This window comes from Aspergillus piperis (assembly GCF_003184755.1).
Source record: "Aspergillus piperis CBS 112811 unplaced genomic scaffold BO85scaffold_4, whole genome shotgun sequence".
Lineage (NCBI taxonomy): Eukaryota > Fungi > Ascomycota > Eurotiomycetes > Eurotiales > Aspergillaceae > Aspergillus > Aspergillus piperis.
This window is the reverse complement of record NW_020291594.1, coordinates 1,289,437-1,299,282: the sequence shown is the minus strand read 5'-3', so window position 1 is coordinate 1,299,282 and position 9,846 is coordinate 1,289,437. Positions and strand designations below refer to the sequence as shown.

At 49.7% G+C, this 9,846-nt stretch overlaps 3 protein-coding genes across 3 annotated transcripts; 1 reads left to right on the top strand and 2 right to left on the bottom strand.

Moving 5' to 3' along the window:
* Positions 1–852: 852 nt before the first annotated feature.
* On the bottom strand, positions 853–3,334 carry BO85DRAFT_229011 (uncharacterized protein). The gene is made up of 2 exons (XM_025654767.1): positions 2,144–3,334; positions 853–2,090 (listed from the first exon to the last, which is right to left on the bottom strand). Exons 1-2 carry the CDS (start codon positions 3,084–3,086, stop codon positions 1,114–1,116), a joined length of 1,920 nt encoding a protein of 639 aa, XP_025518425.1. The 5' UTR covers positions 3,087–3,334; the 3' UTR covers positions 853–1,113.
* A 275-nt stretch (positions 3,335–3,609) lies between these two features.
* Positions 3,610–4,805, top strand: BO85DRAFT_509308 (uncharacterized protein; the record flags this gene model as incomplete). Its single annotated transcript, XM_025664491.1, has 5 exons — positions 3,610–3,696; positions 3,800–3,847; positions 3,881–3,929; positions 4,303–4,342; positions 4,375–4,805. 5 exons carry the CDS (start codon positions 3,610–3,612, stop codon positions 4,520–4,522), a joined length of 372 nt encoding a protein of 123 aa, XP_025518424.1. The 3' UTR covers positions 4,523–4,805.
* Positions 4,806–7,854: 3,049 nt separating this feature from the next.
* BO85DRAFT_447059 (uncharacterized protein) lies at positions 7,855–9,794 on the bottom strand. Its single transcript, XM_025659639.1, has 4 exons — positions 9,648–9,794; positions 9,112–9,534; positions 8,450–9,050; positions 7,855–8,394 (listed from the first exon to the last, which is right to left on the bottom strand). The coding sequence occupies exons 2-4, from the start codon at positions 9,490–9,492 to the stop codon at positions 8,018–8,020; spliced, it is 1,359 nt and encodes a 452-aa protein (XP_025518423.1). The 5' UTR covers positions 9,493–9,534; positions 9,648–9,794; the 3' UTR covers positions 7,855–8,017.
* Between the last annotated feature and the right edge of the window lie 52 nt (positions 9,795–9,846).

The window sequence follows — 9,846 nt, the reverse complement described above, 5'->3', positions numbered from 1 at the left end:
TTCCCCGACTACAATCACCGCCACGCCACAGCAAGATAGCTGATGGAAGAAAATCAAGGAATTGACAGCCATGTAGACTCTAATCGACGTAGACCAACTAGGTGACCTAGGGAACCCCAGCGCCAGAATACCACCTTGGAATCCAACCCTTCAGAGCCTGGGCCACCGCCTCCACATTCCACTAAAATACCATGCAAGTCTGCGTTTGGGTTTGGGTTTGTGATGTGAGCATTGTGATAGAGCATGCATGCATATATGCTGTACGATCTGATTTATGCGCTCGCATAGGATTGATTGGGTCGGACTTCAGCAGGCTTGTCTCCACAGGAGGTGGTTGTGCAACCTGCTAAACGCTCGTGTACAAAGCGATGACGAGAGAATTACTACTTTACTCCTGGCGTGTCGCACAATGGCTCTGTCTGACCATCGTGTTAGGGGTCTTGGATGGTGTCGTTTACTCCTGACCCTTGTTATGGCTTGCATAGGGTGGTATTGCTTCATTTCCTTTGGGTTGAGCACTGACACAAATATTACTTGCAAGAGGGAAGGGCAATGCCATCGTCAATGGCTTAATGGCCTGATGGCTGCCTAGAGGCTATAGTTACTCGATGCTACCTGGAAGTTTTAAGAAGACTACGTTACTAGTCGGTTGCTTAAAATATTTTCATATTTGCATTTCCGTGTGCTTAAGACGCCGTAGCACTGCATACATGTCATCAAACGGAGGAAATCAAGGTAGAACAAAGAAAAGCAACAGGTCTTCGTAACACAAGGTATATCCTTTGATCAACTCCAGAAATCAAATGTCATCAAACTCGAACTTTTGGCCATGAGATATCCTCCGTCTTGCCGACCACAAGAGTAAGAAGAGAAAGAAGACCTAATTCTGTGGGAGAGAAGCCATGCAGAACACCCGCCGATGGTGGAGAACGGGGCTGGATCAACCAACCCACATTCCCGATGTAACAAACACATCACCGTCTATGCTAGAAACACAGACTCTAAATCCATGTACAAATGTTCAATATGTCCTCGGAATTGGTGGAAATCCAGGCACGCTATGTTCGCCTCAAATCAGAGATATCAGGGTATCGCGCAGTGTCAAATTGTAGTTTAGAAAGGAAGCTGGGTGTGGCGGTGGGCGTCCATCAGCTTTCGTCGGACCGCTTCTCCGCCGTTGTACCCACTAGCTTTGCGCTTGCGCGTGGGGGTGCGTTGGTCTGCATGGCGTGCATGTCTGAAGACGCTAGCAGGGCGAGAAGGCGAATTGGCCGGCATAAACTCCCGATGCTGTGGGAGACGCAACAGTGCTTGGTAGCGGTTGTGATTCCGGCGGAACGCGGTAACGATGCCACGGTCCAGGTGGTTCAGGAATCGTTCCGCACTGCTGGCCTGCTGGGAGTCGGCACCGCGATTAGGGGTCGGTGTGCCTGTGCCGAGTTGTAGGGGCCGAGCAGTCATTGGCGACATCAGCGCTTCTTCGTCGAACGCCTTATCCATCTCGTCATCAGATGACCCATCACCGAAGTCAATGAAGTCTTCGACATTCAAAGCCGATTCCGGATCATCCTCATCGTCGTCCTCGAAGGAGCTATCGATAGCAAAATCACGGGATGGATAGAACGCCTCAGGGGGGCCCATTACCTGACCACCTGGAGCAATATCATTACCGAGGGCAGTCATCATAAGATTAGCACTTGATGCAAGCATGGGGCTCAGATCTGCATGGTTGGGCGATGCGAGGGCATCCGTATCGCTTTCGTCAATAAGATGCATGGTAGTAGCCCGTGGACTGTTATGAGCAGTATTGCAGGCGCTATTCGTGGCAGATTCAAGCCAATCATGGCGAGAGGAGGCATAAGCGGGAATAATCACGAGGTGCTTGCCAGTGCAGTCGACAAGTGCAACAGGCTTATGAGGGTCGGCGACAAATGTCCCCATAATCGGTCCTCGCCGACGAGAAGTGGTTTCGCTCTTCTCATCACCTGTGGGCGCCAACGAGGCCGAAGAATCACGACGCAGGATAGATCTAGGATGCGTGATGGTGGCAGGAGGGGGAAGATCTTCATCTGTAGTCTCGCCATCATCGGCTTCAAACGTGTCAGCAAGTGGAATGTGCGGGGTTGACCAGCTTCATGCATACTTTCATAGCCGCTTGACTCCGAACCCTCGGAGATGGCATCGGATTCCACGTGATAAATGTTGGAATGCCCGTAGTCTGACTCGGCATACATCTCCTCAGACTGACGCCGGCGGCGGGATAAATTTTCATTATCATTGTCGATCATGCGACGCAACTGGGGATCGAGACTATCCTGCTGGAGGAAATCACTGGGGATCTCATCCTCGGTATGGGAGTCACTATCAGACGAGGAGTCCGAGTCTTCCTGGAAGTGCACCCGGCGCGGCACCGGGGTCTCAATAGCAGTCTCGCTAGCCATGTCGGTCTCCCCGAAGGCTTCCATGGCAGTATAAAGCTGTTCTTCATCAAAGAAGGACGCACCCGACAGGATCATATGATCGTCGAAAACATTGGGACCGGCCCAAACATCAGCGCCGGGAGCTAGGATACCGCCAACGGGGTTTTCATTTTCAGACTCCACAATCAACAACTCTTCCAGTTTCTCTACATCCTGTTCCTCATCATCTGAGCCATCGCTGATGTAGTCCACAGCGGCATAGACATCATCAGAGCTTTCGTCAGAATCATTGTTATCATCGCTACTCCGTTGACCATCGTAGCCATCATCGTCGGAGAATTTCATCTTCTTTGTCTTCTTCTGTTTCACACCCGTCTTATGGGCCCTGTCACGGCGACCATAAGACGGGGCACGAACAGCTGGCTGTTCTTCCTCGTCATCTGCATCATCATCCTCGGAGTCATTTGCATCGTCGCTGAGTTCGCCAATGGATGAGACGGATGACACACTCGATACGGAGGCCGCTCTTCGCTTCCGATCAGCGTTCAGAGAACCAAGGGAGACAGCTTTATTGGACGTTCTCGGGGAACGACCCGCGGAGTTGTGATGGGTAGCCTTTGCGACACCCTGGGGGGACCGCTTCGGAGAGTTTGTTGTTGGCGCCATTATATCGTCAACAATAGGTATTGTTATATTGCTTCCTTGGGAGAGGTCTCTCAGTTGAATTGGGACCGATAAAGGTTAAGAAGCACTTGTTGGTTCGACAAAGTTTGCTACCCGTACAACCCGCCGCAATGAATCGATTGCGTCAGCGACTTGAGAAGACAGGTTCAGGGACCGATATCGTAAGGTAGGAGTTTTTCGGAACGTTATTTCGTAATGGCGTAGAGGAAGAAAAGGATATCGTGATCGATGTTATAAACAGAGTGAGAGAGATCGGGATGAGGGGTGGTATATCGGTAGGGGTGGTGATCGGATAGAGGGGAGGGGAGGGCAAAAAAAAGGGACGATAGCAAAGACTTTTCGTAGACCGCAAAAGCACCTCACCGTCCAGAAGGGGACGTCAAAAGTGCTTCTCCTGTAAATGTACTGAGGGGCAATTCCGACGCTTGCCTGTTGTTGCGTCGAAAGAGGAACAGATAATCGTCAAGTCAATTGGAGATTACTCGGAGCTGCTGGACTGGGGAGCATGGAAAAGGCAGCCGTGCCCCCCAGCGAGGAATCTACAGCTCAGCGAAAGCCATCCTGGCACGGAACCCTTGACGATATCTGGATAGTATAGAAGGAGAAGAAGAGGGTCTTTTGAAGGTTGGATAGAAGGTGTGGTGAGAAGATTCTGCGACGAGAGTGGCAGAAGGAAGATGAGGGGTGGAATAGAGGGTAGGAAGGAGGAGGGAAAAGACAGCAGGGGAGAAGATCATCTATCCGTACGCCGTCGTACCGTGACGAGCAGGTTACAGGACGGAACGGCCTTGGATTGCCTGGGGCGGGCCAAATTTTCCAGTCAGGGTGGAGCCCGCCTCGGCCGGTCGCAGTCTGCGGGGTCATGATTGGTCAGGAACCACAAAAACAGTCACGCCCATTGGTGGGCAAGTGTTCACCGCATCTTTTTTTCTTTTTTCCTTTTTTATTCTTTTTTTGCCTGCAATCCACCCCAGCTGGTCTCTGCAGTGGAAGCCAATCATTCGCGGGGGACTTGTAACAGCCTCGAATAGAAGGCGACAATGATATGACCGGTTTAGTACCACTTAGTCACGGCCTGTCCAAAGGAGGCAATAGAAGAAGTAATTTCCGCCTGGCAGACTCTTACCTCCTTTCACTTAGTACCACTACTTTGTCACTATCCAGTATTATTTCCATTTCAAATGGTAACTATCTATAGCATACTGTCTCGGAATGGACTACGGCATGCACTCCGGCACGTCCCGGTTGTCGAACGAAGACGATCCTGAAGCACTTGGGTAGTCTTTCTTCGTTGGGTACCTGAAACTGCAGATGGCGTCGACGGGTCTTGCCATAGAAAGGGATACTATTATGGGGACGGAGACGGCAAATTAGAAAATGAACAGCGCCTTGTGGCCAGGAAGGAATCCCACTACTAAGTTTCTGCTTGCCATCTATGACTTGGCCCGCTGTTCCGCCTGCCTAGTACTAAATCACCGGACAAATCATGAACAACGCTGGCGACGGAGTCACCCGAGGATTGAAGCATCGGTGACTCACTACTCCTCCGAGTTGGAGGCATCTATTCGCCTCCAGACGAGCGTTATGTTCGGAAACTCGAGATGAATCGAACACCTACCCAGGGTTGAAACATAACCATATGGCGAACCTATGCAGCATCCCTACGTATCACCCCCTCTGTTCCACCACTAGCATACATTTTTACAGACTTGTACAGTATGTAAGTAAAGGCAATCTGTTAGATCACAGGCATGCAGGCAAGAACGCAGATCGCACCCGAGCCTCTGATAAAGAATGAGGGGCCTTCTTTTTCCGAAAGTCGTGGCATGCAAAGCGGGCCATACTGTAAGAAAGGGGAGAATAAGCAAATCTCACAAGCCAAATTCCTGCCGCTAAAGGAAGGGAGGACAACTTTCTGAACCGTGCCCTCTGCACGGTGACATCTTCTCACATCATCTTGATAATGGCCGTCACTGTGTCGACTAGATCAGCTGGTCCATGATTCATCGAATGCACTGTACTCATAGGTATGATTCATCGAGCGTGCATCTAGACGCAGGAAACACGAGTTGGCTGCCGGATGGCCTGCACTCCTCTCTCAGGAGGTCGGGAGTAAGGGAGGATGACATGGATGGACCCGGATGGCTGGCCTTGATGGGCCACCTTACCGGATGAGGTCAATCCCACCACTCGGATTGGCCAAGCCCGGCACTGGCGGCTATGCCTTACCCGATATGGACTAGTCCGCTCATGGGGAGGAAAAGGTGCTGCCTCGCTGTTTTGTTCATTCTCGGGGTCTTCCCTTGCTGCTCACAGTAGACTGCAATGGGCACGTTGATCGATTCCTTACGTTGGTGACTCTCTACCACACTAACTGGTCTGTCTTAGAGTATACATCACTAAGCATAAATGATCTCTCTAAGTCATTCCTACCGTCTATCCTGTCAAATTACTAAGCCAGCTGTCAGTCATACTTACAGTCAGTACGAAGTATAGCCGCTGAACATAACACGGTTAACTCAATTCCTCAATTTCAAGTTCTAGTCTACTTTTACAATCATCCTCAACAGGACCCTTATCTGAAGCATCAATTGTTCCCAGGAAACCGCAGACACAGAATCCTGATCCTTCAGCATGGTTATCCAGGCGCACGGATATGCGACAGAGCCTCGGTATCCGCGGCTCAGCCTAGACCTCCAGCCTTGGGCGAATGCATCAAGTTGCAGCAGACCAGATATCCACCAGAAGATCAAGGCATGATAAGTTCAATGAACAGCACAACTTAGGGGTCTCGAGCGTCAATTAGACCAACAACGCAGCGGCTAAATCTCCGAGATTGCCGTACCACCTTTACCAATTTGCAGAGATCCGCTGTTGACAGTATTCATGATGCCCATCCTGTATACATACTACCTCTTTTCACAGACACAACCCATCCAGACTGACTCCGTAGGAAGGTAATCGGGAACATATAATGGCACACGTGATGGTACTAATCGCCGAGCGGATCGACTAAAATAGATCAAAGTGGAAAGACAAAAAAAGCCACCGCATCAATAATCCCAGGAGGTCCGTGACATTTTCGGCATCATCCCGAACGGACTGGGCTGGGCACTACTACCATACTGCGTACAACTATCTACTCTGTCCAAGCACAGTAGGTAAGAAATATCGGCTAGCCGTGAATTTGGCGCTACTATTGCTGGCTCGTTTGCACTAAATATTCCTCCGTATATTCCGTATATCAAAAGTGCGGAATTCGGCTGCCTTCCAAAGAACAGATTCCCAGAAATTGCACCACATCTTCAACCGATACCCCTCCACAAAACATTCACAATTACAATGACAAAAGATCAACCCAAAAAAACACCCAGGTCCCCGAGCGCAGAGCAACCAACAATGATGATCTAGAATGAATGCAAAGCACCACACCACTTCTTCGAGACAGGTACATTAGTCTCATGTTCCATTACCTCGTTGGCTTGCGAAAGAGGGACAAGAACACTCAGGCATGAATTGTGAATGATCGATGGGTGGACTAGTAGCGATGCCTTTGGCATTCATACATGATGCATGCATGTTGTAATTGGCTCTAAACAAGCGGTAAAGGGACAGCTGGCTGCCGCCGCTGCAACTACTGGAAACTCAGCCGGTTGGATGTATCGAGAAACACCCTACTTACTACGGGGCTGGCCAGCCAGCCGGCCAGCAACTCGATTCAACTACAACTGCTAATAATAATTATTATTGTTGCTTACGGAGGTGTTTGGTACAACGAGAGCAGGTTTTTCTTTTTTTTCTGCCACATGTTGAAGTGCTGGCGGCTATTAATAATAAGTTGATTATATTGCTTTAATGTAGGTGGATGAACTGTGCAGCGGGAAATGGGCTGATAAGCAGTAAGTAGCAGCAGCAGGTGAGGGGGGAAAACCTACTGTAAGTAAAGTTTCTTTTTTTTCGTTATTACTTACTTACACATAGTAACATCATCACTCATTGCTCCATACTAGTCCAAATTTATGCGCATTGCGAACAGTGATACATAAACCCCCATTGTCCTTAACTAACTAATCAACGATCCACTACTAAGTACTAAGGGGCAAAAGAGGAGGGGGTTAGAGGGGGGGAACGTGGCCTTCCATTCCGTTCTTCCAAGATTCTAGTTGAACCCGACCTAGTCAGTTATCGTTATCAAGATGGGGGGGGAAATGGGCGATAGTGGATATTGAATGATGATGATGTTTGCAATTGCCCACTATTGTATGGTAACAGTAATACCATTGCATACAGCTAGTCCACGTCGAGCAGAATGTAAAGTGGGTCTTGATTACTCAAGAGATCGGCGCCCGTTGCAGACCCCATTGGTCAATGCGTGGCTACTTTTGGCTGTCTGATTGGCTGGGGTGGCTGCACCCCGCAGACTCGTCGATTTTCCCTCTGGCAAAGCAACAGCAAAGCTACTAGTCGTCGCCCAGCACAGCTGAGATAGTAGTGCTCAGATCATGTGCAGGGGACTTTAATATTATTGTAGGGAGATACTTGGTCGCTGGTGATTCGAGTGATTATTTCTACTCCCGGTCTGAGCTCCTGCGTGTCGCAGCATTATCCCGGAAAGGGCGGCTAGACGGCAGAACTTCCAGAAGGGGGCCCGGTTAGAAGAAAATGATGATGAAGTATCTGAGATGGATGTTGCCACCCAGTCTGCCCGCAACTTGCCCGGTCCGCTCTTCAACCATGGGTCCGCGTGATGTTTGAGATAGGCTAAGTGATGTTTTCATTCAGTTTCAGAGGACAAGTGGCCGAAAGACATGGAATTCATAACAGTAGATCATGGGATTAAAGACAACAAAAAGGTATCAAAATGACGATTAAAAGCAAAATGCGCCTCTCCAAAAGTGATAACGGTACCCTGTTCAGGTACCTGGGTAGGGTTCAATTTTCGGCCCTGCCGGTGTCGGTTTTGGGTCCGACTTAGGCCAGATTGATAGAATTGACTTGGATCGTTTTGGCCTGGTAGAAATATCGTCTTTAGGTTCATTCTCCTTGTCCTTTGCACCGTTTGTAGTCGTGGCGGCTTCTCGTGCTTGTTGCACCTCCTTTACGCCTTGGCGGATCTCCGCCGCGGAAGCTCCTCGGGGTGCCGTGGTCGTCAACGTCTCAGTATTGCGGATCTTCCCTTCAGGTGACTCGTCATTCAGTTTACCAATCTCCTCTTCTGTGACAAGACGCTCATTTTCGAGGCGAACCTCGCGGCCCCGTTTATGGCAATACCAGAGGACAAACAAAAGAACTAGTGAACATTAGTGATTCCGGATTCATCCTAGTCGTGTCAGGGCGCAACTTACTAAATAATGCCATTGACCAGAGTACATTCATACCCAACACTGCGGGGAATCTAGCCCGTAAGAATGCCATTATGGATCGTAACATCCCTACAAGCGCGGCTGGCTTCCCTACTAGTTCTTTCAGGCTGGGAACCTTAAGTCCCATCTTGTTGGCGGCGGCCGCCGCCTTGCCTACATTGTCCACATTGATACCACTTTTACTGGCCTTCTCGGTGGCAGCCGCGAGAACTTCGGGGGCGAGTGTCTCAGTCCATTTTTCAGGAAGCTTCTCGATCAGGCTCTGGAGGAACTTCGGGAGATTCGAGTAAGTGCTTTGCAGTTGCTTGTTGCCGTTCTTGAGGAGCATCTCGAGATCATGATACGCAGTCGGAACACCATTGACCAAGTCCTTGAAGATCAATGTGAATTTACGAAGGAGTTCCCGTGTTTCGTCACTTATCGAGAATACGCGGTTGTTTTCGGCCGCCAGGTTGAGGCGCTCGAGGATTTCCGTCATATCTTCTGCTTCTTGTTTCGCTTCATCGTCTTCTTTAGCTTGAGCGGGCTGTGCATCACTTGAGGCACTTGGTGCGGGAGCTGCTTCGCTCGCGCTTTCGCTACCCTAGTCATCAAACAACAGTCAGCTATTTGTGCAGATACTTTAGTGGCGGTGTCGTAGCTACCTTCTTGTCAACCGTGCTCTTCCGCCGGATCCAGCTCCAGGGCCTCTTCTTCTGTGTAGAGCTCTCAGCTTTGGAGCCTTGAGAAACACTCTGAGAGCGCTCTGTCTTCTCTCTAGTCTTCCGTTCTTCCTCCCCTAGCTCCTTTCCAAACTCCTCTGCCGGTGACACTGGTGATTGGGTAGCATCGAAAGTATCTGTGGGTACGGGAGAAACGGGCGATAGAGGGGTATCATTTTCGATGGTAGGCGATATCGGCCCTTGCTTTGCCGGATCAGAGGTAATCTCTCGTAGAAATGCTTCATCTTCGGTTGTTAAAACCGGCTCATGCGGTTGACGTTGGGACGGACGTCTCCAGTTCTTCCACTGGGTGAATTGCTGCATGGCTATCTCGCTCCACGCTTAGTCGATAATGGTATATAAAGCCTATATAACTCCTCTTATGTTTAGTGAAGGTTCGACAGGAAGTAAGCCAGCGGATAAAGGAGCCGTTCTTCACATTGCGATATGGCGGCCTGAACAAAGGATGGTGGACTTACCCCAGATATATAGCGGTTTCGAGACCCACCGGTTCCGGTGCACGATCAATATAAGTAAACTGTACACGCTGGGAGCTGTTCAACGTAGGATATTTGCTCTTTCTACAATTCATAGCCACCCTGAGCTCGAGAGTCGTTGAAATATAGCTCACCGAGCGAGTCAAGCGATGATATCACCGCACAAGACAGGTCACATGTG